Source organism: Anser cygnoides, chromosome 9 (genome assembly GCF_040182565.1).
Source record: "Anser cygnoides isolate HZ-2024a breed goose chromosome 9, Taihu_goose_T2T_genome, whole genome shotgun sequence".
In the NCBI taxonomy this organism is placed as follows: domain Eukaryota; kingdom Metazoa; phylum Chordata; class Aves; order Anseriformes; family Anatidae; genus Anser; species Anser cygnoides.
In genome coordinates, this window is record NC_089881.1 from 17755533 (window position 1) to 17783508 (window position 27976).

Sequence of the window (27976 nt, forward strand, 5' to 3'; positions counted from 1 at the left end):
GCAGACCTCCATAAAATTCCTTAAATAATTTAATTGAAAAAAAAAAAAAGTCTTTTTTTTTTTTTTTTGTTAAAAAATATTTTTACAAACGCACGCTCGCATTGATTTCCGCTGCTGTTGCTTTTGTTTTCCTTTCCCCGTTTCACGCATCTCTCCGTGTACATGCCGGTACAAAAAGGAAGAGGAGGGTATGGGGCTGCCCGAGGAGCAAACCCCGCGGTGTGGGGGCCGAGGGAGACCCGGAGCTGGGGAAATGAGAAGGCAGAAGTGGTTTGTTGCGGGTTTGCTGTTTAAAATGAGCAGACTCCCCCCGAAAAAAGCAAAGCCAAGCCAGGATCGAGCATTGTGGGGATGCTGTGGGGACCCCAGCCCTGCAGCACCAGGACCCCCGTGGAGCCGGGCACCCCGGGGAGGGTCCCTGCAGCAGGGGCCCAAACTGGGCGCTGGAAGCCCCAGAGGAAAGGGGACGGTGTTGGAGACCCCGGCCCCCCCGCAGAGAGGGGCGGTGGGGCGCGGGGAGCCCCTTCCCTGGTGCTGCGCTGCGCAGGGCCCCGCCAGCCGCCCCCCCCCCCGGCCTTGTTTGCTGTTCCTGCGCTGGGGGACGGGGTTAATGAGAAACCCAAGGGCGGGCGAGTTCCAGGGAAAGGGGAAAAACAGCACCTGGCTCTGCCACCGCCAGCCGGGCAGGGGAGGACCCCGCGGGTTTCGGGGAGCACGCCGCCGGAGGCGCGTGGCCACCGAGGGGCCGCGGCCAGAAGCCCCCCCCGGCACGTGCGAGCCCCCTGGGGACGGGGAGCCCCGCTCTCGGCAGCGAGCGGCCGAGGGTTTGGGGCCCCCATCGCCGCGGTCCTGGTGGGAGCACCCCCAGGTCTTTTCCTTGCCGGGTGCCTTTGAAGTGGCGGCGCTCGCACCTGGCCGGGCAGCTGCCACCTCACGGCAGGCAGGTGCGAGGTGACTCACGGAGGCCATCGCGCCGCTCCCGCCTGGGAAAAGCCGGCTGGGCCGCCCCGGGAGGGCCGTGGGTCCGGGGACAAGCCCCAGGGACGAGTCCTGGGGGCTGTGTGGGGCCGCCGGCGGTGGGGTGGCGGCGAGCCCGGCTGCTCCCCGCTCACTTCGGGGCGGAGGCTGGCCCTGCTCTGTTTTCACTCACCGGGTTTGGTTCCCGCAGGGCGGGCTGGATGCGAGGAGGGGATGGGAAAAACCATTACCGGCATCGCCTGCGGCACCAGATGGGGTTTCAGGGTCCGGCTCTGCCCCGGGACTCGTTACCTCCAACCCGTTGCGCCCCACGCCGAGTCCTTGGGCACTGCAGGGCTGGCACCAGGCCTGTGCCCGGCACCTCCCCGCGGCACCGCTGCCTACGGGGACCCTGCAGGAGCACCCGCGGCGAGAGAAATGGGGGAGCAGGGGGGGGTGCACAGAGCCAGCCCCCAGCCCCCGGAGGGGCACAGCACCCCGTGCTGGTGCAGCGAGAGCGATCGAGCAAAGGAAACTCTGTTAAAATTCTTATTGCCTTTATTCTGCCCATTGCCTCACACAGTCCTGCCGGCCAGCACACACGCACGCACGCACACACTCACGCACACTCACGCACGCTGGGAGTCTCTCCCTCAGCTTGGAGGAACCGGGCTGCAGTGAAGAGTCAGAGGAAGGTGAGTGAGTCTTTTGGCAGCAATCACAGCGTGTGTCAGGAGCGGGGCAGCCGCGCCGGCGGCACCCGCTCCTTCTGCATAAAACAGGAGGCTGGGGGAGGCCAGGCCTCCGCGCGGCGCAGCCCCCCGGCCCCGGCCCCGCTCCCCGTCCCCCTCTCGCAGGAGCGCGGCTGCCGTGGGGCCGGGGGCCGAGGGTCCCTGTGCAAACGTGCTGACGGCCTCACTCTGCAGTCCAGAGCCGGCCACGAGAACCAAGAGGGTAAGAGATGCGGAGCTGGGCACCTGGTCCCCCTCCCTCCCCTTTCTGCTCCCTCTTTTTTTTTTTTTTTTTAATATATCTCTCTATTTTTTTTTTTTTTTTTTGCCTAACTCCCTGCATAGTAAAATCTCACGGGGTTCGGGTTCTGGCGTGCAAAGCCAAGAAGAAAGGGAGCGAAGCCTTCCCTTCGGACACGTTCCAGTGCAGACCCTCGTGCGGAGGGGCCGCGAGGGGGGAGGAGAGAAGTGATTGTCTGGGGCCGGGCAGCCCCGTCCCTGGCGTCTGGCGTCGTCTCCATGCCGTGGGCAGCCCCCGTGGGGGCTCGGCCTCCCCCGGCTGCCGCCATGCGGGGACCGGGGTCAGGGAAGGCTTCGGACGTGTCTGACGGACTCAGCGGACGGGTCAACAGTCTGTGGCCTCGGGGACGGGGGGAAAGTGAGGACTCGGGGCGGGGAAAACAGGGTGAAAAGAAATCCAAGAAGCAGAACAACTCTTCAAACCGATGAGCACCGAGACAGGGCGGGAAGCGGGATGTGCCATCTCCGTCCCATAATCCATCTTCAATATGAAGACTGCGTCGCTGCCTCGCCGCTCCAGGACACGGGACGAAAAGCCGGGCTCCCTCTCGGCACGAGTGCCTCCGATCCGGGGAAGGGCGGCCCGGCCCGGCCTGTCCCAGGCGAGCGTCCGAGGCAGAGGAGCGCCGCGGGAAGGGGGAAACGGGAAGCCGGGCTGCACCGCAAACTGAACCTGGTTGGCAGGTTCCCTCGGTCCGTTCCAATGCAGAGTCCCCTGCGGTCAAACCTGAACCGGGAGCGTCTGGTTCATCTGCAGCCTCATGTCCTGAATGCTGCTCAGGATCTTCTTCTGGTGCCCTGCTAGCGTCACCCCTATCCTCAGCAGGTCTCTGCAAAGAGAAGGTGAAGATTTAGTGACCTGGCAGGTCTGGATGCCGACTCCCAGACCTTAACCCCCCCCGACAAATGTGCCCTCTGCGTGCTCAGGCAGCTGGCTGCCGGAGAGGCGAGGGACCACCCAGCCCCACGAGCAGTGACTTACTCCGCGGTCATCTGTGCCACCAGGTCGAAGGAGGCAAAGCCGGCATTGACGAAGTTCTCCTTGTACCGTCCCATTTTGATGGCGTCCAGCCAGTCTCCCACGGTGGTGAAGGTGGTGTAATCCGGCACAGTGCGGTCAAGGAGCGGCTGGGAGACGCTGCAGGGCAAGAGAGCCACAGGTTACAGGGAGAAGAGGGATGCGGAGTTGTACCTGGAAGCAGGGACGTTTCTCAGCCCTGCCCTCCCACGTCTCCAGTCCCAGACACCTGTGTTCCCCGGGATCTGGGACCCCACTGACCCAGACTGGACGCTGGCGATGACCTTCAGGCTGGCAGCGTTGCGGATCAGCTTGTCCAGCGTGTTGACGATCTGTGCAAACTTGGGCCGCAGGTTGCGGTCCCGCACCCAGCAGTCCAGCATCAGCTGGTGCAGCGCCGTGGGGCAGTCCATGGGGGGAGGCAGGCGGTAATCCTGCTCCACCGCGTTGATCACCTGCGGGGAGACGTGCACGGAGGCAGGCTGTGAGCCCCCCGGGTCCCTGCCGGTGACCCGCAGCTCCCCGCTCTCCGGTGGGCACTTACGTCCTGGTTGGACATGTCCCAGTAGGGTCGCTCCCCGTAGGACATCACTTCCCACATGACGATGCCGTAGCTCCACACGTCGCTGGCCGACGTGAATTTGCGGTAGGCGATGGCTTCAGGAGCCGTCCATCTGATCGGGATCTTGCCCCCCTGCACGGGCAGACAACGCTATTAGTTAGCGTGCACCTGGTCCGTCCCCACACCCCCAGCTCTGCGGGTCTCCCACGAGCATCCCGTACCAGGGAGCTGGTGTAGGTGGGGTCGGCTGGGTCATCCTCCAGGAAGCGGGAGAGCCCGAAGTCGGACACTTTGCAGACCAAGTTGCTGTTGACCAGGATGTTGCGGGCAGCCAGGTCCCGGTGCACGTAGTTCATCTCCGAGAGGTACTTCATGCCAGCAGCGATGCCTCGCAGCATCCCCACCAGCTGGATGACCGTGAACTGCCCGTCGTTCAGCTGCCAGGGGAGAGATCAGAGGGGTTTTCAACACCCCAGATGGACTGGGGATGGATCCCCGTACGCTACCACCTCCTGCCTAGGGCCATCCATCTTCCCCCACCCCAAGATGCACAGGTTAAGTAACCCCGGGGATGTCAGCACGACAACGCAGAGGGATGGAGAAGGGGAGCTCGGAGCTGGCAGCCCCCAGCCCAGGGCAGGAGGGGATGCTCACCCGGAGGAAGGAGTCGAGCGCGCAGTTCTCCATGAACTCGGTGATGATCATGACGGGGCGGCTCTTGGTCACCACGCCCTCCAGGTGGATGATGTTGGGGTGGTCGAACTGGCCCATGATGCTGGCCTCGCTGAGGAAGTCCCGCCGCTGCCGCTCCGTGTAGCCCACCTTCAGCGTCTTGATGGCCACGAAGATCTCGCGGCGGCCGGGCAGCTTCAGGCGCCCACGGCACACCTCGCCGAACTCCCCTGCGGGTGGGGAAGGGGACAAGGGGGCAGCAGGGTGAGCCGGGCGGCTGGGGGACAGGCGGTGGTCTCAGCAGCCGCTGTGGCCAGCCCCGGGACTTGCCTGCTCCGATGACCTCCTCGATTTTGACGCAGGAGATGTCGATCTCTTTGGCAAATTCCCGGACAGCTTCGTTGGGATCCTCGTAAGTGAAGGGGTCAATGTAGACCTTCATCCCCGGGGTGACTGCAAGGACAGAGGGCTCGTCACAGGGAGGGACACAACCCGGGTGACATGCCACGCCAGCCTGGCACGGCACAGGACTTGGGAGAGGGCAGGCGGAGCCCACGTGCTGGGCTCCCACTCACCGTACTGCTGCAGCTTCTCCGTGTACTCGGGATCTGTGCTGTTGCGCTGCTTCCTGCCCAAAGGAGACGAGAGGAGGTGTTCAGTAACCATCCCTTTCCTGATGGGGCAAAGACATGTGCTGCCAGCTTCCAAATCCCAGCACAGACAACCTAAGCCAGAGAGCTTCCCCTCCAGCAGCCTGCGAGCAGAGCGATCTCTGCCTGAGGTGCAGTGGGAGAAGAGAGCCCAGCTGTGCTGAGAGAGGACGGCAGGAGCCCGGGCAGAGCCCAGGGCTGGTGCTGGGAAGCAGAGACACACGGTCCTCCTGCGGGACCCACGTGCAGCAGGTCCAGCCCTTCGCTCTCAGACTGGAGCTGCTGGAGCTCTGCCTGCGGGCGTAAGCAGCCCCCAAACCCGGCTCTGCAGCCCTGCTCCCTGCGAAGGCAGTACCTGAAGCAGACGATAGCGATGACGACCACAACGATGACGAAGAGCAGCCCCGCAGTGGCCGAGCCCACGATCAGAGGCAGCTCCTGGAAAGTCTTCCCGGTGGAGCCTGGTGGAGGGAGAGGCAGAAATCAAAGTCAGGCTTTGGGGTGGAGCGTGTTTGGGGAACTGGGGGACAGAGGCAGCCCTGTCCTGGTACCTACCGTCCTCTGCAGTTGTCTGGAACTCCGTGGGGAGGCTGTAGCGGCCGTACCCAGCCACCGTGCGTGCCCGCACCTGCACCATGTACCGAGCGTTGGCCTTCAGCCCGTCCAGCCGCACCGAGTTCTTCTGGCTGGTGACGGTGTTGGCAATGCCATCGCTCTGGCCTTGCTGCAGGGGAGACACGGGGGTGTCACCGCTGTGTTGTGGTCCCCCCGTTGCTGCTCCCCTTCCCCAGACACTTTACAGGGACCCCCCTTCGTTGCGGGGCTGGTGGCCAGCCAGAAGGGCCAGGGCGGGGGAGCGGCTGCTTTGCTTTACCTTCTCGGAGTACTTGATCTCGTAGTCGAGAATGATGCCGTTGGGTCTCTCCGGGGGAGTCCACGACAGCGTCATGCTGTTCCCTGTGCTGCTGTGCAGGTGCATGGTGGGCACGGCAGATGGGGCTGGGAAAGAGGAAGAGAGAAATGAGGCTGTGCCGGCACCGGCACCCACTCGGCAGCGCTGCAGCCAGCCCGGCTGGAGGCACGGCTGTGCACAGCTCGTCTCCGGAGGTCCTGCACGGGACGGGCAGCCAGCACTCCTGCTTCTCCCCAGGCCCACCCTGTCTGCCCTCAGCATTTCTGCAGCTCTGGTGAGCCCTCCTGCGCCCAGCTACATCCTCCACCATCCCTCAACAGCTCGGGTCCTGCTCTGATAACCCCAGCCAAAAGGCACAGAAAAGCTTCGGGACCGTCTCTGGAAGGAGATGTGGTCTCAGCATCTTGCAGCCAAGGCGATAAGGGACCGAGGGACGCTCAGAAATTGCACTGAGGTGACACTTCACCCCATGCCCCGCTGCAAACTGGTCCGGGGAAGGGCCCTGGCAGCCCAAACCAAGGCTCCTTCCCCTCTTCCCCTTGCCAGGAGCTGCCCGCCCCACCCCACCGGTGAGACCCGTGAAATCAGATCAGAGCGCGGCGGCTGGAGATTACCAGCACGCTGGAGCCGGGCCAGGGCGGGAGGAAGGAGGAATGGCAGAGCAGCCGGCTGCCTGCGAAGGTTTGGGCTGGTGCTGAGCCTTCCCAGGCCCACAGGGGAGAAATCTCATTTCCTTCCTCCTCCCTTCGCAGCAGGCGCAACATCTCCGGGGTGGGTCTAGGAGATCCAGAGCTCTCCGGAGCATCTGCCAAGCCTGCCCTTCCCCGCTTGCACGCGTTCTGATCTCATCCCCTCCAGGGACACACGTTCCAGCGGAGAGGAGAATTCACCCAGGGGATTAGATGCAGGGACGGAGAGCCAGTAGCACGGCAGCACGAAGGACTGCAGCCCACGAGGCCGTCAGCAAGAAATCCCCGCTCCGCCGCGCGGCGGGGAGCCCAGCCCCTGCTCTCCGGCGGCGACACTGACCTGCCTGGTTGGTGGTGATGTTGACGGAGGCGAAGTGGGGAGGGAAGGGGCTCTTGCTGGAGATGCCGTTCACCGCCTGGACCTCGAAGGTGTACTGGGTGTGGGCCATCAGGTTGCTGATGTAGATGCGCCGCTCGGTGAGGCCCAGCTGGCGCGGCACGAACTCCACGTTGTCGTCGCAGCGCGTGCACAGGCGCCGCTCCACGCTGCACTTCTTGCAGATGACGTTGTAGAGCAGGTCGTCCCGCCCGCCCGCGTCCTGCGGCTCGCTCCACTCCAGCACCAGCGACGTCTCGTTCACGTTGGAGATGACGCTGCGGGGAGCCGACGGCACGCCTGGCGGGGGGGGGGGGACACACGGAGGGGGGTCAGGGACGGCTGCCACGTGCCCCCCCCACCCCACACCCAGCTCGCCTCCCCCGTCCCTCCGGCGGGACTCACTGGTGCAGGCGCTGTCTGCGGGGTCCGTGTCGGCGCGGAAGAAGCCGTTGCGACACGTGCAGACCGTCGCCGCTCCCGAGGTTGTCCGGCTGTTGGGAGGGCAGGGGGAGCAGGGCCCCTCGCCCTGCTTGGACTTGAAGGTTCCTGGGCCGCAGGCTGCAGGAGGGGAAAGCAAAGCTGCGTTAATAAAGGGCACCCAGTGCTGTCCCCGAGGCCGGGCAGGATCCTCCCTCACTGCGTGATCTCTGGGCGGTGGCAGGAGGACCGCTGGCCACCTACGAGCCTTTCCAGCCTTTCCTATGCTGCTACAACCCGGAGGCAAATCCTGCCGCTTCCTGCACGCCTCTCCTGCTCATCCCTCCTCGCACAGGGACCGTGTCCGGGGGATGCTTTCCCAGGCTCACAGTGATCTCAGCAAGCCCAGGCTCACTGCAGGCCCCTTCTCCGAGCTCACTGCAGGTCCTGAGCCCAGCTGGAGGGCAGGGAGCTGTGTCCCAGCCCGTCAGGATGAACAGGGCTGCTATGGGGAGCTGATACCATCTGGTGCCAGCACAGCCGAGCTCACCCAGGTCACGAGCAGTGCCCGGGGACCCCCCTGGCACAGGCACAGCTTTCCTGGGCGCTGCTCCTGCTCCTGCAGCAGACCCAGGCAGCAGCAATGGGCCCGGCCCGGCCCATCAGGGCAGCCCCGTGCAGGAACACGCATCCATCCCCATTTTGCTTCCTCTCCCCATTTCCCGAGGAGGGGCTCCTGCCACGCACTGACGCCGTGCCCAGCACTGCAGCAGGACACTCGCTCCTTCTCCCGGGGACACAAGGACTCAGCCCCGCCTGGGCAGCCCCCCCCGGAGCCCCCCCAAGCCCCAACACGGCCCTTCCACCCCAAGCCTCTGCCTCGGCCACTTTTCAGCCACTTCTCGGCCCGCGGCGGTGGCAGCCCCGAGGCCGGCTCCAGCAGCGTGTGCCGAGCCAGATGCCAGCATTCCTGCGGGCCGGCGCCGCCAGCCTCCTGCCCCCGCTTCCGAGCGGCCCCGTAAAGGAGCCAGGAGCCCGGATCCGGCCCCCGCTCACTCCACGGCCACTCGGCCCTAACGAGGGGCACGTGAAGGGATTAACGGCTCTCGAGCCGAGCCCAGCAGCGTCGGGAAACCGCCCCACGCCTCCACGTCGCCTCGTTTTATCGCAGCCCTGCAACGATGTGGCCTGAAACCAGGCCAGCACGGGGCCTGCCTCCAGCCACGGGGGCTGCTCTGCACCGAGACCCCCACCAGCACCGGCTCTGCTCCGGCATCGCCCCCGTTTGGCCGGCACGGCACCGGGGGCACGTAGCCCTCCTGGCAGTCCTGTCCCCAAAGCAGCAACTCCTGTCCCGTGCCTGCCAGGTGACATCAGCCGTAAACAAGAGGAGTTGCTTCACTGCGAGGCCTCTCCCGACACCCCGCGTGGAAGTTTCCTGGCAGCCCCACACGGTGCGGGGCTCACCCCGCTCTCCTGCTGCCAGACGCCGCGGGGACAGGGGCTGGAGCCCCCAGGAGGGCTCCTGCTTGGTGAAACCGGGACTGCCCGCACGGCTCAGCTCCTGCAGCTCCCTGACCTGAGCTCACCCGGCCTTTGGGAATTAAAGTTTAGCCCATCCTGAGCGTGCAGATAACGCCGCGGTGCCCGTCTGCCAGCGATGGAAAAGGAGCCAGGGCTCGCGTCCCCCCCATCCCGACACGCCGGGACGCGGAGGGCAGCTGCCCAAAGGTGCCGGAGCAGCCTCAGCACGCACAGACCCACCCCAGCCGCAGTCCCAGGCAGTTAAAACTGGGTGGATGCAGATTCACACATAAGGAACCAGATTGCTGAGGAATGAGAGATGACTGAAACCTCTTGGACAGGAACACTCTGGGCTCCGAGAGCTGCCAAACATGCTTTGGTTATGGACAGGAGCCCAGATCCATCAGGGACAAACCCCCCCTGAAATAATAGGCTTGTTGCGGGGGATGAAACTGGAGCAACCAGCGCTTGCGTGAAGCCGAGAAGCCCGCGCCTCAGACGGGGACGGCGAGGTGCCCTGGGGAGGCGCCAGGACACCCCGCCGTGCTCTGCCTCCTGCGCCCTCAGGACGGAGCAGGGGCTGCCCCGGCGAGCCCAAACCCACCCCTGTCCCCCCCCCCTACCCCAACACGCAGCCACCCCAGAGCTTCCTCCCAGCACAGACGCCTTCCTCTCTGCCTCCTCCTCCTCCTCCCCTCGCCCCGGGCAGCCTCACGGCTCCTGCGCCCGGGTAAGCGTGGGGACCAAAAGCCACCGTGGGAGCACAGGGCAACTCGGAGACGACACGGAGCAAGAGCTGAAGGCGGCTGCACTTCTCCCTCGCTGCCGCCCCGGCCAAGGAGGGGGCAGAGCCCGATTTAGGGCGAGGAAGAGCAGGAGAGGCACCGAGGCCCAGCTGCGCCGCGGCGCTTCGGCATCCAGCTCCGTTTAATAAATCAGAGCGTAAAGACCTCGGTGGCAGCGTGACAGCTCTCAGCCACATTTGAAGGCTGTAACCGAGCTGAAAGCTGATCCCAGGTCCCCGGCGGATAAGCCGCTGTGTCATCTCTTCTCTGCAAGAAGCTGCCCGCACAACCAGCGCTGCCGCGGCCGGCACGCCGCCGAGGGAACCCGGCATCACCAGAGCAGGAGCGCGACCGCAGCCCCGGCCGGGCAGCCAGGCTCCCCTCTCCCCCTCCCCGAGCTCTGCATAAGCGCTTTTCCTGCTGAAAAAAATAAATATAAAATAACAATCCCCAACCTCTGCACACAGATCACATCGCCCGGCTCCGGGCTGCGGTCACCTCCGGGGAGAACATGACAGGGGCTGACAGGCGCAGGACAACAGGTCAGGGAACCGAGGCGGAGGGCCCCGGAGCTGCGGGGAGGGGGGCGCAGCGCGGTGTGACGGCCGGGGACGAAGGGCTGCAGCGGGTATTTAGGGGGACACGGGGGGGAAACAGAAGGGGAAGCTGCTTCTCCCGGCAGCGCCGCTGGGCGTGCGGCAGCCTCCGACCCCCTGGGGCCTGATCCTGCCCCGCTGGTGCCGAGCTGCAGCAGGGGGCGGTCGGGCAGGGGAGGGCACCCTTCCACGCCTCCCCGGCGCGGTCCCCACCCCTGTGAACGAAGCCCAAGGGAGGGAGCTGAAAAACACCGAAATCAAGCCACCGGCGCAGCATCAGGGCGCCGTGACTCACCCCGCGCGCAGCCGGCGATTACGGCGCGGGACGTGGGCAAGTGGCACCGAACCCGGCACGCCGAGCACCCCCGAAACCTGGCGGCCCCCTCCCCGGCGGGACGCGGGGCACCAGCCCTGCTTCGCTGCAGCTCCCAGCAGCGGGGCAAAACTCCTCCGAGTTACCCCGTTTGAGGACTCGGCTGCTTTTCTACCCCTGCGATGCTGTTCCAGCCCGGGCAGCATCTTTCCGGCCGTTTCTCTCCCCGTAGGACCGAGGCAGAACGCCTCACTCGAGTCGAGATAAATTAAACTGATCACATCCCTTTGTCCAGCAACCCTGTAATTTCTTTAAAGGCAGCAATCAGGTTTGCCTGGGATGATCTGTGCTTTATGAACCTACACTGCTCACTCCCTTCGCGCTTTCGTAAGTGGCTGCAGATGGATTAGAGCCATGCGAGCAGCAGCCCAGCTACAGCCGAGGCGGTAACTCTCGTTTCGAGCCTCTTTTAAAAGGCACTTGATTTTTTTTTCAAACCACCCTTTGGGTGGAAATATTTTACACGAGCGCAGTCCAAACGCGAACGGAGCGAAGTCGAAGGGGAGAGGAAGGGAAGAGCCCTTGGGGGTTTGAACGGTGGCATCCGAGTAACAGGCAGGAAACAAAAAAAAAAAAAAAAAATTTTTTTTTTTTTAAAAGGAAAAAAATTCCAATAAGCGACGCTGCCCCCTCGAGCCGCAGCGGGTCAACACGCAGGACGGCAGAGGCAGATTTCCTCGACCGTGTTACAAGCGAGCCATTGTGGAGCTGCCTGGCTCTGAAGCGCCAGCTCCGCGCTGCCGAGCTGCCTTTGATCTGTAATCCCGGACAATTAATAGAAGGCAGTTTCACTTCCTGGTTTTCATGCAGCAACCCCGTGTTGCAATGCAAAGCTGCAAACAGTTGGCAAGGGGACTGCTTGCTTGGCGTTTTTTTTTTTAATTCACGGTGATGTTTCCATTAGTCACTGATTGCAAGGAAAATGCATTTTTACAAAAGCCACGCTTTGGCCCCAGCCTGACCTGCTATCGCCTGCTGACGGCACCCAAACACGCAGCGCCGGCCCCCAGCGCCTCCGCTGGGGGGAACCCAAAGGGAACGGCTTTGAGAGGAGCCCGGCGCCGCGCACCAGCTCTGTGGGACTGGGTTTGCAGTCGCGGTCTGGGTTTTCAGCAGCCACGAGGCAGCGGGCAGTGCCAGGAGCCCTGCGGGGTGGCGGTGCAGGGGGCTCGCTGCTGGCACAGCGTGGTGGGAAGGCAGCAGCCGGCTCCCAAACCCTTCTGTGTCCGGGTGAAGGCGGCGCTGCACGGCCGTGCACCCCGGCACGGCCCCGATTTGGGGCGCAGCTCCCGAAGGAGGTGCGGGGCGTGCGCGCCTGGCAGCGTTTTCGGGGAGGTGCCGGCGGCCGACCTGTTCCGTGCTCCCACGACGGGCACCGAGCTCGCCGCTCGCGGGGGAATCCCGACGCCTGCCCGCTCGAGGCGGGGAGCTCCTCATCAGCAAAAAGCCGGCGTGATTTGGGTCGTCACGGACCGAGCCCCTGGCCGGGAGCTCGTCTCCCTGCCGCGAGCGCTGCCTCCGCGCATCTCCGTGGCGGGGAGCGTGTGGGAAGCAGCACAACCCCCAGAAGGGCCGTGTGCTAATTAAATAAAGATAATGAGGCTGAGAATGAGATGCCAAATCAATGCTGTGGCAACTTCTGAGCGGAGCGCCAGATACCAGCCTTGCATATCGCATTACAAAGCATGCCAAAGAAACTGCCTTCAGCCGGGCGGGATGAGCCCTCGGCTCCCGAGGGACCGGGATACAAGCTGCATTGTAACAGGTCTGAATGCGAAGTCTAATCCTGGCGCTGGATGGAGATAAATAGGAGGAGGAGGAGGAGGAGGAGATCTTCAAAGGCCACGGAAAAGTCTGGGGAAAGGGGGAGATTTACAACAGGGCTTATCCCATCTAAGCGGTAACGCAGTATTGTTATTTATTAAAATGCCATCTGGCACCTCGCGGCACTCTTCACCCGGACGCCTGGGAGAGCTCCACAAAGCCGGGCGGCAGCGCCCCGGTGTCCCCGAGCAGGATGGGGACCGTGGCCCCCCGGTGCCGTGACACGGCCCCTGCCTGCTGGGGTTACGGGGTCGGGCTCCGTCCCGCTCCCCCCCGTGCACCAGCCACTGGCGGGGGCATTTCTGCAGGGCGAGCTGCAGAAGCGTGGGGAGGGGGCAAGAGCAGAAACGCGGCAAGGAGGCAGCCAACAAAGAGCAGAAAATGGAGCTGGGTTCTCCGAGCCCTTCCTCAGCTGTTTCCACTTAGAGCACACGATCATATGGCGGAAAATCTGATTGTACGAGCGCGGCGCGACTTTCCCAGAGAAACGTGGAGACACCATTTCTTCTACCCGGCGAAGGGCAGGCTGGTGGATGGGGACGTGCCTGTACGGCTCAGCGCGCCTTCCCCACGCGGGGAAAGAAGCTGAGGCTCGGGGGAGAAAACAAAGGTGCTGCCCGTGTGCTGGAGGATGGAGAAAGGAGGAGGCGTGCTCGCGGTGCTGGGAAAGGTGCTGCGCCAGTCTCTGCTCCTCCTGGGGGGAGCAGGGAGGGGACACGGCCCCGGGCTCTGCAGCGATGCCCTGAATGTCACCTGGGGAGCCCTCCGGCCCTGCCTTGGGATGGGAGCCAAGCTGCTGCCCCGAGCTGCTCTTCTGGACGCCTCGCTGGTGAGTGCGGTGGTTGCAGGCATGGCCCGGGCTGGAGTATCGCCTCTGTGGAGCCTCTGCTGCCTCCCCCAAGCAGGGAACCACAGACGCCGGCATGAAAAGGTGTCACCTCAAGCCCAAGCCCCTCTCGATGCAGGGAAACAGCCATCAGCCCTTGGTCTGCAAGATCTCCCAGCCCAAGCAACACGGAAAGCAGCTCCCCAGGAGCGGGGACCCCAGCGCACACCAAGCGCGGGCTCTCGCCCAGCCACGGCTGCCTGGAGCTGGCGGGGCAGGAGCTGCGTCGGGACCAACGGAGGCTCTGGTCTCCAGCAGCGGCACGGCCAGCCGCTCCGGTCATGTATACATCCCAGATCCCATTGCCCCTGCCAAGAGCGGAGGGCTGGCGCCAAGGATCCCGTCATCGGCGAGCACGAGGCATCCAGCCCCGGGGGCCCAGCGCTCCCCCGCGCAATGCCTCCAGCCTTGGGGAGCAGCGAGCATCCCTCCCGCTGCCCGAGCCACCCTCGGGCAGCGTCCTGCGTGCTGCAGGCAGCTCCCGAGGGCAAAATCACCCCGAGCGAGCCCAACATCCACCCAGGCGGATTTTTTCCTTTGCAGCATCCCCCACGCGGGGTGAAACAGCAACGCCAGCCCCCAAACCTCCAGCGCCACCCCTCCGCGGGCAGGCTGCTCTCCCCTTCCCTCCGAGGGGCTGCAGGAGCTCACGTTCCCCTGCCTGTTTCCCTACGCAGCCTGCTGGAAGCCTGCAGCGCTGGCAGGGCGCGCGCCTCTCCCGCAGCTCGCACAGCGGGGCCCCGCTCGCCGCCGGGGTTTCTGAATGCCTCCGCACCGGCAGCGTGAAATCACGCCTGCCGGGAACAGCCCGGCCATCAGCACCTTGGTGCGCCGCGGGAGGGAGGGAGGGAACGGAGCCCTCGGTCACGACAGCAGGGGTGAAAGAGGCTGTTAATGATGCGTGGGGGCTTTGACGTGCCGGGTCCCTGCTGACAGCCGTGCCCCTGAGTCACGGCCCCTCGCCAGCGGACACGTCCCGCCGCGCACAGGTCTCCGCAGCTTAGCGGGTGCTGACCGGCGTGGCACGGCAGACAGCAGCAAGTCAAAGTGCAGAGCAGCCCTCAGAGATGCCGCCCCATCGCTGCAGTAACCCTCGCTCCGTGCTCAGCGAGCCAGCCGAGCTCCCGAGCCCCCAAAACCAGACCTCGCGCAACGCAGATCTGCCTCCTCCAGCAGCGCGTGCGCGCACGAACACAACGGAAGGGCCAAGGCAGAGCGATTCCCCCGCCACGCACTCACCTTGGCACTGGGTGTCCTTCATGGTCGGCTCGTACCCGGCGGCACACGTACAGGCTCCCACGGGCACCATCCACTCGCCGTCGCCGTTGCAGTAGAGCTTGAGGGGGACGGACACCTCCACCGCGTTGGGGATGCAGGTGCCCGGAGCGATGACCAGAGACGTGGGCTCAGCCCCCGTTAAAGTCTCCGGGAAGATAGCAAAGCCAGCGATGGTGTTGGAGCATTTCTTGTAGAAAGCCCGGACAGAGATGAGGGACATGCAGGCCCCCAGGTCCTGGAAGGCCAGGTAAAAGCCGTTCTTGGAGAGGGGCCCAAAGCTGCGCACCTTGGTGTTCACGCGGCCGGACTCCAGCTTGGAGAAGCTCTCATCCGGGGCAATTGTATCCACTTTGATATAGGGGTTCTCCATCCAGAAAGGGCTACTCGCCGAGGCAGAATCCGTATCCGACTCGTAATAGAAGAGGTTGAAGGTCTCTTTGCAGGAACCGGGGATGTTGGGGATGCTGTTGCAGTCCCGCACGGTGAATTTCAGCTCCACGTAGACGCGCTGGACGTCCTGGCGCTGGATGAACTTGGTGCGCAGCCAGTTGTTCTGGTTGGCCTCCCGCACGTTGCACACCTGGTACGTGCGGATGGGGTTCATGGCCTCGTCGTAGCCGCTGACCTCTTCCCACTGCAAGAGGGAGGCAGCGCGTCAGACCGCCAGCTGGGGACACCAGGCGAACGGCACGGGGCAGGGCAGCAGCTAACGGGGGGCAGCGGCAGCACCGCCGCCCGTCCCAGCCCTCCGGGGCCACCGGGGTGCTGAGGGACCACGGCGTACCCGTGCGTCACCGGCACGGGGTCAGCGTGGGGCTACGAGTGTGTAATCTCACAAGGCAGAGGATGCGCGGGAGGGCAGGGTGAAGGCACAGGGGAGCGACCCCGACCCCCACAGGGCCGTGCCCTTTGGCACTGGGGACCAGGTCCGGCTCCAGACTTACCCCCGTCTCCGGATGGGTTGTCCATGCCAACTCCGAGGTCACCCACTTCGTGTCCATCAGGGTCTCTGGAGGGAGAGGGAGGAAGGAGAGAAGTAATTGGAGCTGAAGGGCCAAGATTCGAGGGGAAAAAAAAAACAGGAGGAGTGGGGGAAGAAAGGAGCTGACATTTCTGCGGAAAACAGCGACTTGGGGGGTGAGACGTGGTGGGAGGAGGGGGAGCGGCACAGACAGACTCCAGATTTCTGCTCTGCTGTCAGGAGAACAGGAAGAGCGAGGCGTCCCCGCGGAGGTGCAGGACGAGGGGCGGCCAGGTGGCACGGGGACAGGCTGCCATCCCCGGCCCCACCGCGGCCGCCGAGCCCCCCACCTCCCCGGCCCCCCGTCCGCGCCCTCCCCCCCGCGCTTTGGCAGGGCGCGTATTTACTGTGGCTGGGGTTGAAAGGGCCCGTTCCCATGACAGGGCGGTGCGGGCCAGGCAGGTTTATCCAGAGGAGGAGGGACTGGCAGGCTGCTCTCCCAGAGACGCCCCACATCACTCATTTTACAAGAGGGGAGAAGAATTTGACCGTCTGGCCAACATTCCTGGAGCAGACTACAAGACAAACCACCCCGACAGCATTCCCCAAACAGCCCCAGCCCCAGCCTTGGGGGAGCGAGACGCTTGTCTGGGAAGAGCTGCAATTGCAGGCAGCTGTCGCTAATCCCAGGCAGAGCCGCGCGGCTCCGAGCTGAGCACCGGGCACAAAAAACCGGGAGAAAAAACGCAGTGACAGGGAACGACACCGTGCCGGGGGCCGCTGCGGATGGTTCCCTCCCCGGCTCACCGCCCCACTGCATCCGGGGCGGGATGGGGGCCTGCCCTGCCATGGGACGCTGGCTCTGCTACCCTACGTCCAGGACAGCCCCGTGAGTTGTTCGGCACCCTTGGGGTCCTCCTGGTCCTCTCCTGCCCATGGGGAGCCTGGGGTGAAGGAGCTGCAAACACCAGGCAAAGCCCCAAGGTGGGTAACAGCCCCCTGCAGAGCCGGTGTGCTCAGAGGGTCCCCGGCAGGACCAGCTCCAAAACCTTTCCCCTCCCTTCGCACCCTAACCCTGAGGGATGTCCGTCTGTCCGTCCCTCACCCCTTCTGCCCCGGAGGTGAAGGGCACGGAGCCACAGCTCCCCGAGCATGGCTCGCTCCCGGCAGCCGGGCACAGTCATCCCGGGCGCCGCGGCTCAGCCCCGGGAGCAAAGGGGCAATTTCAGCCTCTTTCCTTCCACCTCAGGAAAAGCACCGGCTGACCCAGCCAAGGAGGAAGCGTGGAGGAGGAAGGAAACGTTCGCACATTACAGGGTTTCAGATGAAGCCCTGCTGGAGGTAAACACCTTCCTTCCGAGTCCCACCCTGGGGACACCAGCCAGCACCGCCTGGCCTGGCACCCACGGACGCGCCAGGAGCCGGCGCTGGCACGCAGCCCTGAAGCAGCGGGGCAGGGGACACGAGTGCCACCGCGGCACGGATAAACAAGGACCCTCAGGGGTCACGGGCTCTCCGCCCCGCCGTTTGCCTGGATCACGGGGGCAGCATCCCCAGCAGGGAGAACCGCGGCAGACGCAGACCTGGGCAAGCTGCCACGCTCCCCTGAGCCCCCGTGCCGTGCCGGGGTGGCCACGGTGGCTCCTAGCGAGGGCAGCCCGCGCGGGGGACGGGAGAGGGGGCTGCGGAGCGGGGCCACCCGCACCTCTCCGAGGCACGGCCCCGCGCGCCAGCTGCCCTAATAAGGGCACAGCGGTGCTGCGCGGGGGCCAGGCACGCAGCGCCGGCGGCGGAGCGGAGCCAAGCGTGCGCTCGGCGTTGACAGCACGGGGCTGCCAAGTCCCGGAGCGGAGACCCAGGGCTGTAACGGGGCGAGGGGTACGGCCGGCCACGGGCAGCTCGCCTGCGGGGGGGTTGCCAGGATGGGGTGGTGCGGGGGTCCTGCGGGCAGCCTGGTCCCGCAGCAGCGGCCTTAAATCTGCCCCCCGGTGCGTGGGAAAGCCCCGCGTGCCCTGCAGCCTCCGTGCCGAAGGCAGCGCCCCGCGGCACCGAAGGACAGGGCGCGCCGGCCGGCGGTCCCCTCCGGCAGCGCCCTTCCCCGCGAGCACCGGCCCGGGGTAGACGCAGGGCTTGGACGCACTGCACCCTAATTTGGCAGCTTCTACCCGCTGACCAACGAGGAGGGGAAAGAAAACAACAGAGCTGAGCCGGCCCCGCTGGCGCGAGAGCTGCGTAAACCACACAGAGAGAGAGCAGGGAGGGAAAATAATAAAAATAAAATCACCGGGCAACGCAGCGAAAGGAAACGGGACCCGGCGCGGAGGGCGGCGGGGCTTTCCTGCAGCTGCAGGAGCGCACGGGGCCGGACGGGGTCAGCGGTCGTCCCCAGCCTCCCCTCGCAGCCTGCCGTGCGTGAAGGTCGCAGACGGACGGCCCCGAGGGCTGCGGCACTGCCCGGGGCCGGCGGCCACCCGCTGAGCCCAGCCGGCCGCAGCGGAGCTGCAGAGACCGCGCGGTGCCCTCGGAGCTGCCACAAGGATTTCTCGACAGACCGGCACGGGGCTCCTGTCCTTTTTCCAGCAAGCACCGGGCCGTGCTGTGCGCTGGCACCTGCTAAAGGGCACACGTCAGCACCCAGGGCTGGGCTGACGGGTAAATTCGGGAGCGCTGGCGGCTCGCTCCCACCCGTGCTCAGCACCAGAGGTGGGATCGGAGGTGGTTCCCGGCTCAGTCTCGGTTTGCAGGTGCTTTGGAGAGACGTGAACAGCGTCATGGCCAGCGGAGCTGTGAGTCAAAGCCTCCCAAATCCCGCACACCGAGGAGAGAGCCTGGTTTCATTAGTCAACGGGAAATTGGCTCCCAATTTCACCAGCTTTGGGAAGTCACCCTAAGGCCTGCTTTATCACTCCTGTCTGCAGTGCTGGGAAGGTGTCCTCTCCTTACCTCCAGCCAGGCCGAGGCAAGGGAGCTCGGATGGAGAACGAGCCCTGCTCTGTTTTGGCAAGCACAGCAATCCGCAGCCGCCCCCACACAAAAGCAGGGTTTCCATGGCAGGGACGGATCCAGGAGCCGGGAAAGAGCCTCACTTCTCAGACGGGGCCACGAGCACGGCTCTGGCTGCCTCCTCCCTGCCCTGCAAAGCTTCCTCCTACGCACACCTCGAGCTGTGAAGAGCAGGGGTCCCAGCCCCTGCTCTGCCATCCCCTTTGCGGGGTCCCCGGCAGCTCGCGGGGCGCTCAGAGCCCCGGCGTGGGCCCATCTGGAGAAGACCGGGACCTCTTCCCACGCAGGGGCCCAGGAATGCTGCGTGCACGCCCCGCGGCCAGCCAAACGCTTCAGCTCCCCCCCCTAAGCAGAGGCCCAGGGAGCCCGTCCCGCGCTGCTCGGCGGCAGACGCGCGCGGCGGCCGTGGCGGGGTCTGCGCTCAGCGCTGGCTGAGCCAGGAGGGAAAATTCTTTCAAGATGAAGCCGCTGGGGAAGACTCGAGCGTCTCCACCGACCGGCTCCGATTTAAGCGCTCTTCCCTTTGAACGTGGGGACTGCCGGCTTTATCAGGATGCGCTGGCAGGGTACGACGCCAGCTCCTCGCCCCAACGGGGGGAGAAGGCAGCCAGCGCAGTCCCGAGCATCCTGAAAGAAGGCAAGGGAGGAAAGTTAGTAAAGACGCCCACGCGGCCCTGCTGCAAACAGAGGAACCTGTTCTGCAACGCCGCTGCGCTCCCTGGGAGCCACGCGCACCATCGCGCCCGGCCCGCGGGAGCCGAGCCCCGGCAGCCGGGCTGGGCCACCCTGTCCTGTCCCATCCCGTCCCGTCCCATCCCGTCCCGTCCCATAACCCAGCGCCACGGCGGCTCCGTCGGGGTGCTGGGGCAGCGCCTGCCTCTCCCTCGCCGTCACCTCTGGCCGCGCCGGGAGGAGAGGTGGCTGCTTCGGGACAGCAGGATCCGCTCGCAGCCTCGCTCGGTGCCTGCTAGTCAAGCAGCCACCAAAAGGGGCATCTCCCGTACGTTTTAATTTCCTCCTCAGTTTTGAGATGATTACGGCGGGAGCGGGCGGCCTTGCGCACTCGCCATTCAAGCACCTATCGGCACAATTAATCCCGGCACCGTTCTAAGCAGCGGCACAAAGGGCCTTTGGTGCAGGGCCCTTTATCTGGGAACAAAGAGCTGCCTGTGGGAGAGAACCTGAGGTTGCACTTTTCCCGCTGACGAGTGCTTCACGTACACAAAAGCGGAGCCACACAGAGCGCTGGGCGTTGGGTCAGCCCACGTGGGGAGACCCCGCGACACCTTTCCCAGAGCACGCTGCTCTCCCCTCCTTGAGGAGGGTCCCGGCTTCTCCCTGGCCCCAGCCAGACCCTGCAGCCCTCCTTCCTCCTCTTCCTCCCAGGCAGGGGACAGCCCTGGGGACACCCACAGCAGAAGCTTTGGGCGCAGGCTTGAGGAGCCCAGCGAAGAAGCCTGCAGACGCTGTCTGCCAGCTCCCTCTGCAGCACCGCCGGCACACAGCACAGCCCACGAGGGAAACCCCAGCTCCCCTGGGGACCCCCAGGCTCCCGGCGCCCTGCACAGCCCGGCGTCCAGCGCGGGGCCGGGGGCCACGCAGGGTCCCCACCCTCGGCTCTCGGGCTGGGGTGGCGCGGCTCAGCCCAAGGGAAGGGCAGGAGCGCTCCCTATCGCCGCCCACGCTGGGAACCCGTCCTCGCAGAGCAGGGCGCCTGCTCCCCAGTGCTGAGGCTGCTTGGAGCAGGGGGACGTGGGGATGCTGTGGGGACGTCCCCCCCAGCCCCTCTCCTGGGGGACGCAGGGCTCCGGCTGCCCGCACCCACCAACGTGCGCTCGCCCCAGGTCCGGGGCGAGCCAACGAGCTGGGAACAAAGGGAAGAGAGGAGGAAAAAAAAAAAAAAAAGTGGGGCCTGTATCACAGCTGTGGCCCTTCGTGCCAAGGGCGTTTGGCCCATCATCAAAGGGGATCGGATTTGCTGAGGCAAATGATGACACATCCACTTCAAGCGGGGCAGGTTCTGCCTGCTGCTGGAGGCGAGCCACCGGAGTGAAGAAGTACTGTGGGCACTTAATAATAGACTCATTATTTCTGCATTATGGCAGGGCCCAGAGGCCCCAACTGAGATTAAGGCCCCTTTGTACACACCACACACACACGCACAAGGGCAGGCAGCCCCTGCCCCAGCCGAGCCCGGCTGAGGACGGGCAGCACCGCTGGTCCCGGGTCCTGAGCTCCCTGCAGAGCCCAAGGATGCACCGAGGCTGCGTCCTCCCCCTCCATTTCCCAACCCCGCACCTGCGAGGGCAGCCTGCACCGGGATGTAACAACCTCACCAGGGAAGATGGCCCCGTGGCTCTGAGCCATCACCCGGCTGCATCTTCCTCGTTTCCCCCTCGTTCCCTGACCCCGATGCCCCACACCTACTGGACGGGCAGAGCCAGCCCCAGGATGACCGCGAGCACAAGGGACAGAGGGGGACGGGAGCGCTGCCTCCATCCAGCCCTGCCCCATCACCCACCCGCTGACTGGCTGAAGAGGGTTTTCCGGCCGCGTGCTCCTCGCCAGGAGCTGTTTCCTGATGGCCGTGAGACAGACTGAAGCATGTGAGAGAGGACAGGTGCCAGCTCTGCAACTGCGAAAAGCAGATCAAGTGGCAGCGCCCGGGACGCGGGGAGGGACAGGCGTCCACGCACCGGGTCGAGCCGGGCAGGGCAGATTTCTGCCACTGCAGGAGCACGGCCGTGCCAAGCTGGGCTGCGACACCGGCTGGCGCGCAGCGCGCACCCCCTACAAATCACGGTGGCTGCAGCACGGGGTTTTTTTTGCAGCAGGACGGCGGGTCCCTGCCCTGCAGCCGCATGCCGAGGACTCAGCTGCGCCCTGGACGCGTGCAGCCCGAGCCCTGCCAGGTCCTGCTGCCAGCCCCCAGTCCCTCTGAACGGCCGCGCTGACGCCGGGAGAGGACGCGAGCCAGCTGCCCGAGTCCAGCCCTGCGCTGCAATTACTGTTCTATTAATACCGCGGGGATTTCGGATGTCAGAGCCCGGTGCGCCGTGCCGGGGTCAGCTTCGCCGGGGCGAGCTGCCATCCCTGCCCACGTGGTGCGTGTGCCCCAGCGCTCGCTGCTTTTCCTCTCCTTCAGGAAAAGCCGAATTCGCTCTGCTGAGCCACGGGAAAAGCAGACCCCAATGATAAGCCCCCAGAGACCCTGCTAGCCTTGCGATGACTGCCACCCGCTCGGGATGGGACGCCCTCCACAGTGCCCTGCCACCAGCTCCCGTGGGACAACCAGTGCGGCATCAGCCGTGCCAGGTCAGCAGGAGCCGTGTGGGCCAGGAGGCAGGGGAGATTTACAGGTCGGTGTCCCCAGCAGGAGCAGCCATGCAGCCGCCCTCCACTGCCACAGAAATAACTCATCGGATCCGGAGACGCCAGACCTGTTCGAGCCGCGAATGCTATTAACCAGGATGTAGGCAGCAAACCGGCCCACAAAGCCACCCGCGTTTCCAGGCCATGCAAAGAGAGGGAAGTGTCGCCATGGCTTCACAGGGCATGTGTCCACCCCCACGGGGCCACCGGGCCGGTACAGACGGATGCAGAGCCCCAAAATCCCCGGGGAAGGCGGGCACGAGTCCTGACGTGGGTCTGCCTCCACGAGGCAACCGCGTGCAGCAGGCTGCGATCCGAAACGCCTCTCTTTTTCCCCCCAGCTCTGTTTTTTCCAGGTTGTACTTTTGGAAGGAGGCCAGGGAAGGAGTAATGATATTTAAAAAACACCCCCTCCCCAAAAAAGGTTACTCGTTGCACATACAAAGGTTCGCCCCACAGACGGGGCGGCTTGGCTGCCAAGCTGCATCCCATCCAGGCAGCGCGGAGCAGGGTTTTCTGCCAAGATTTCCCTCCTCTCTCCTGCCTGGGGCAGTTACCCAAATCTCCACGCTGCTCTCCGCTCGCTTCCTCGAGCACAGAGCCCATCTGGAACTGCTTAAACCCAAATATCCTCCCCCCCGCCTCCCCCACCCCCAAAGTCAGATTCTTCCAGAGTTAAAACAAGCACAGAGTCAGGAGGGGGTGCCGGGCCGGGCTGACTCGCTCCTTCATTTCAGTTTAATTTCTGGGGAACTAGAATAAATCTGTTCCTGGCGATCGTTCAAGCCCTGCACATTTTTCTCATTAATAAAAAAGGCCTTGGATCGCACGCCGTGTGTGCGTGCATGCCGCGCGCCCCCTCCCCGCTCGCCCAGCCCGCGGGGTCCCTCCTGCGCCCCAGCCCTCGCTGGGCAAGCTGCAAGGCACCCCGGGGACAAGCAGGCCGGCACGGGGGCGGCCGGTGTCCCCTCCCCGGGACGGGTTTTCGGCAGCTCTGCAGAGGGGCCTGCGTGATGGCCCCACCTCAGAGAGGAACCGGGAGGCCCAAATTGTTTTGCAGCTGCTGCCAGGCAGGAAAGCCCTTGGGGATGGCTCCCCTGGGGCAGGCAAGGGACCAGAGATTGGGGGGGGGGGTGGGATCCTGCTGCCCCCCTTTTTCCCCCCCCAGCATCGCAGCCCCTGCTGGGCCCCCGCGCCCAGGGCATTCCTGGGGAGGGGGCTGGGAAACAGGTGTTTGTCAACAGCTCCCGCCACATGCGTGAGAAACACCAGGCCTCGTCAGCCCGGAGCTTAGCAACACGCAAAAAATAAAATTAAAAAAAAAAAAAAAAAAAAGTCCCCGCAGCAACCCCCTCCCCGGACCCCCCCGGCCGCCACGTGCTGGCACGCGTGCAGAGAGCGGGGCCGGCGCTCGGCCGTGCTGCAGAGCTCCTGCCTCTTCCCAAGATGGCTCCCCTTCCTCCTCAGAGGGGCGGCCATGCGGAGCCGCGGCGGGCTCGCTCCCTCCTGCCTCGCTGAGGGGGAAAGCAGGCTCCGGGGGTGGGCCGCGGCCCCTCAAGCTGGGACCTCTGCGGATAGGAAGGGGACGAAGCCCCCGAGCTCAGCCCTGTAAGGCCTTGGTGTCCCCACAAGGCTTCAACAAGGGTGGGCAATGCTGGGAGCCAAGGGAGGCAGGACGAGGCCTCGAGAAGGCCCAGCCGCCCTACAAAATGGCTCCTGCCTTGCCCTGGGGCTGCTGGCGGGGTCTGTGGGGCTCTGCTCATGAGGGAGGATGGTCCACGCCTGCCACCAGCCCCGACGGCCTCGGCTGGCACCGCCACGGGGCAAGCCCAGCCCGAGCCCGGGACTGGATTTTGAGCAACAATAATGACGATGATATACATAAAACAACAACAACAAAAAACAAAACCCAAATGAGGCTGTCCCGCCAGGGTGGGAACGTCACTACAGAAAGTCTCCTGGCCTTCAAGATAGCAGCCTGTCCCCAGGGGCCATGACCGCTCCCGCATGGGGTTTGGTGGCTGCGGCGGGGTCCCTGCACGGCGGCTCCCTCCTCCCCAAAACACTGCTTGGGAACGCGCCCGCTCCACGAGCGATGCCAGCTCCTTTTGCCTTTGATCTTGGGGAAGCACAAGGTGATGGCAGCCACCGGCTCTACCAAGACCCATGGGGACAAGGACGGGGACCAGCACCCAACCCGCTGCTTCCCCCGGCCAGCAAAGGGGGGACCCCGGCCGGGGCGGCCCCAGCACCCTTCCCCCAGTGCGGCTCCCAGGCGGAGACGCTGGATCCCGACAAACCAGTTTGACTCAGCACAACAGGAACAGCTACAATTTTAAAAACATGCAAGTCTGTGATTCAGATTGCTCTGGCTGTTTTAATTAAACGCCAAGCTCCCCTACTCCAGTAGCAGCAGCAAACGGCTCACGGAAAGAAAATGCAACAAACTGGTTTCCCCGAATATCTCTTGCAGTAAGTCATCACAACAAAACAGGGAGTTTCGGTTCATTCCTTAAAAACCAGAGGCCGCTATTCCCAATCGCGGAGCCCAGGCAGACGCGGCCCCGGAGCTGTGGCCAGGCACTCGCCGCCTCCAGCCCACGGCAGAGCTGCGTGCCGAGGAGAGGCACGGACAATGCACGGCTGCAGAGCCCCGGCTGCAAGTTCCCCCTCTCCCCGACCGGCCGCATGCTCTGCGTGACACAAAGGAAAGCCCTTCTCCTCCCCGCCTGGGGCACGGCCGGGGCGGGCTCCCACGGACGGAGCTTTTTGCGAGGAACGGGAGATTTAATGAATCCGGCGAGCGCAACGGAGCCCCGCAACCTGCTTTCCCTCGCAGCCCTACCCTGAGCATCAATAAAACAGCAGGGCTAGCTAGCTTCCCTGAATCACCCCACCGAGAAACAAGCTGTTTCAGTGAAAAGTAGTTAAACAAAAAGCGAATCTCCCCGCCAAGGAAATACCTGGCGGTTCCAGCACGGGGGGCAGCTGAGCGGGGTTTGCGGTGCGGCGAGCAGCACAGCACCCGGTGCGTGGTCCGCCTGCGTAACACTTGGCGGGAGCCTGGGAGCAGGGAAGGGACGGCGCCAGACGAGGAAAACCTCTATAAATCCTCCTGGTCCGGGTATTTTGCTAAAGCCTGAGTTAGATCAGGGCTGCACGCAGCAAGACGCTGCCTCTGCTCTGGGGCTGATGGAGAAGCGCGTGGACAAACCCCAGTTAAATGGAGCCCCGTGCCCAGAGAGGCTGCTCAGGCAGCAGAGGGGCATAGAGTTTGTTCCTCCGAGTGCCGGTCCCAGCCCACCCAAACCCCCCATGAGGAGGACAGGCAGAGCTACCCGGTGGTGCCCAGCTCCCTCTTGCCAAGGCTTTTCAAGGCCCAAGGTCTTAAGCCGGATGGATAGCAAGAGCCTCAAACACAGCACTCGCCCCGCGCTGCGGCTCCCCACGGGGCCTCGGCTCCCGCAGCCCCGCCAGGACAAACTCTGCTCCTCGGCTCCAGTCCCCGCACCGGAGAAAGGATCCGCTGTTGCCCCCGGACAGAGCATTCCTTCTGCAGCCGGCCCGGGGACTGCTGAACCGGAGAAGAAAAACACATTGTGACTTCAAACAAACCCAGCGCACTTACAGGATCTGGAGAGAAACCATTTTCTCCTCGGCAGCACAAAGCCCTCACTGAGCCGCTGCTGAGCGCGGCTCCCCCCCACCCCCGTGGGGCCTTGTAAAGAAACCCAACGCCGCGCCGTGCCCCCGAGGACGGGAGCCGATCCAGCCCCGGAGCCGCCAGAACCCTGCCCTCCCAGCCGGGCACCGGCCGCACGCCCGGCCCGTCACCCCCTTGGAGGGGACGGCGAAGCGGCTGGATCCGGGGGCCACCGGCTGCCGTTGCCTGGAGGACGTGAGCGCAGATTTATGGCCGCGCCAGATTTATGATCAGCACTAAAATACCCGGCCGAACGTGCACGCTGGATTTACAGCAACTGCTCGCGCGCTCCGGTGCCCGTCGGGAAGCAGCGGTGCGAGCGGGCAGGAACGCCCAGCGCAGCAGAAGCGCGGGAGCTCGCTGACCCCGACGCCAACTGTGGCTTCCTAAAAGCGGCGGGGACGGGAACCTCAGCAACTTTCCCTCCAGCTCGGACGAGAGCAAAGGGAAAAGAGGAGGAAAAAAAAAAAGGAAAAAAGAAAACAAAAAAAAGTCCCATGGGAATCAGGGCCGGCCCCCAAAACACCGTGCGGTGCCAGCCAGGCCCTGAAGCGGTCCCCCGTGCTGGCACGGCGCTGGGCCCCGACCTCCTCAGGCACCGCGTTTGTTCCCTGACCCCTTCGCACGCTCGGGAAGCCAAGAAAACCCGGCGGCTCCTCGGCACGAGCTGTTTGTTTTCTCTCCATCCGGCTCTTCGCGCCAGTTCACGCCCGGGCGGCGGGGGAGAGGCCGGGCCCCAGCCTCCCCAGGGAGCAGCGGGACAGCCCTGGCCGATGCTCGCGGTGCCCTGCCACGCCGCCACCGCCGGCTTCCTTCCCCGTTCCCAAAGCGGTGGCGGCAAGCGGGTGGGCGAGGGGCTGCCTGCGGGCTGGGGGTACGCCAGGATGTGCTCCTTGCCCACACCTCCATCCTCCTGTCCTCCTGCCTCCCAGCACGGCGGTGCCCGGGCTGGCGTTGGCAGCGTCCGTGCCAAGCTGGCTTCTCCCTCCCCTGCGCTCCCGGACCGAGCAGGCCACGAATCCCAGCTCGTTTTCCTACAGCGTACAAAGGAGGATGTTTTTTTTTTTTCCTCTTTTTTTTTTTTTTTCCCCACCCCTCTGCCAAAATAAAGAGAGAAAAAAAAAAAAATAAAATCCACTGGGTAGAGAGGGAGGGGGGAGGAAAAGCAACACCCGTCGGAGCCACCCCCAAACTTTGTAGGAAGCCCAGCCCTGGGGGGATCGCTCCCCCGAAATGGCAGCGGGGCAGGGCTCCCGCTCGCAGCAGCCCCCCGAGCCCCCCGGGGCCGCAGCCCAAGGATCGCAGCGGCGGAAGGCGCAGCCCCAACCCGCCTCCGAGCAGACAAAAGCGGGGCCCCCGCCGCCGGGCCGGCCGGGCAGCTCCGGGGCTCGCCGCCGAACCGGGGAATTCTCCTTATCGGGGGATTTTTATTTATTTTTTTTTTTCCCCCCTCTCCTTTCCCTTCCCGGCCCGGGGCCTCCCTTAGCCCCCACCCAACCTCCGGAGCTCCGGGAGAGGCTTCGGTTACCGGACACCGCGCAGACTTTGTGCCCAGACAACCCCCCCCCGGGCCCCTTCCTCCGCCCCGGGACCCCGGAGCGGGGCCAGCCGCAGGGCCCCGGGGGCCGGCCGGGATCGCAGCCCCCGGGTGGGGGCCAAGGAACCGTCTTGAAACCGAGCGGAGCGGTTCCTCCTCCTCCTCCTGCGTGCCCCCCCCACCCCCGCCACGGCCCCGGTAAGGATGCGACACGCGTGGCCGCTCCCCCCCGGCAGCCCCACGCCGGAGCCCGCGGGGTTAAGCCGGCTGCCGGGGGAAGGGATGGAGCCGGACACGGCGGCGCACGGCCACTCCTGCGGCGGCCCCAGCGCTTTCGGCCCGCCGCGAGCTTTCCACCGTCAGAAGGACGAACCTCCCAGCCCTCCGGCTCGCGGCGAGGAGCCTCGGAAGGCGAAGCGAGCGGCCGCCCGGGCCGGGCTCCGCGGGGCGTTCACTCTGGAACCTACCGAGGGCGGCGGGGAAGGCGAGGGGGGGGGCTGGGAGCGGGGCTGCGGCGGCGGCAGCGAGCTGCCGGCGGGGACCCGGCGGCCGACGGCGGCTCGGGGAAGCCAAACGAGCCGCCCCGCGGGCCCGGGGGTTGCCCCGGAGGGTTCCGCGCGCGGTGTCCCGGTACTCACCCTCGAGGGCGCGGCGGCCGCCGGGGAGCAGCAGGAGCAGCAGCAGGAGGGGGAGCAGCGGCGGCGGCGGCGGGGGGGCCCCCGGGCGGGCGGCGGCGGCGGCCATGGCGGGGGGCGGTGCGGGCGGCCCCGCCGGGCAGTCCCGAGCTCGGCGCCACGCGCGGCTCCTCTCGCCGCCGCGCCACGATCGCGCTCTGGCGCCGCCGCC

At 65.2% G+C, this 27976-nt stretch overlaps 1 protein-coding gene across 2 annotated transcripts; it reads right to left on the bottom strand.

Moving 5' to 3' along the window:
* Positions 1 to 1497: 1497 nt before the first annotated feature.
* Positions 1498 to 27965, bottom strand: EPHB3 (EPH receptor B3). 2 transcript variants are annotated; one of them, XM_048059552.2, is made up of 16 exons: positions 27769 to 27965; positions 15499 to 15563; positions 14516 to 15188; positions 7274 to 7429; positions 6833 to 7168; positions 5765 to 5889; positions 5446 to 5614; positions 5246 to 5351; positions 4816 to 4913; positions 4571 to 4693; positions 4223 to 4470; positions 3790 to 4005; positions 3551 to 3700; positions 3268 to 3461; positions 2971 to 3126; positions 1498 to 2818 (listed from the first exon to the last, which is right to left on the bottom strand). In XM_048059552.2, exons 1-16 carry the CDS (start codon positions 27872 to 27874, stop codon positions 2710 to 2712), a joined length of 3030 nt encoding a protein of 1009 aa, XP_047915509.2. In that variant the 5' UTR covers positions 27875 to 27965; the 3' UTR covers positions 1498 to 2709. The 2 variants fall into 2 exon arrangements, with proteins under 2 accessions (XP_047915509.2, XP_066858319.1); XM_067002218.1 differs by lacking the exon at positions 27769 to 27965 and adding an exon at positions 15923 to 15968.
* Between the last annotated feature and the right edge of the window lie 11 nt (positions 27966 to 27976).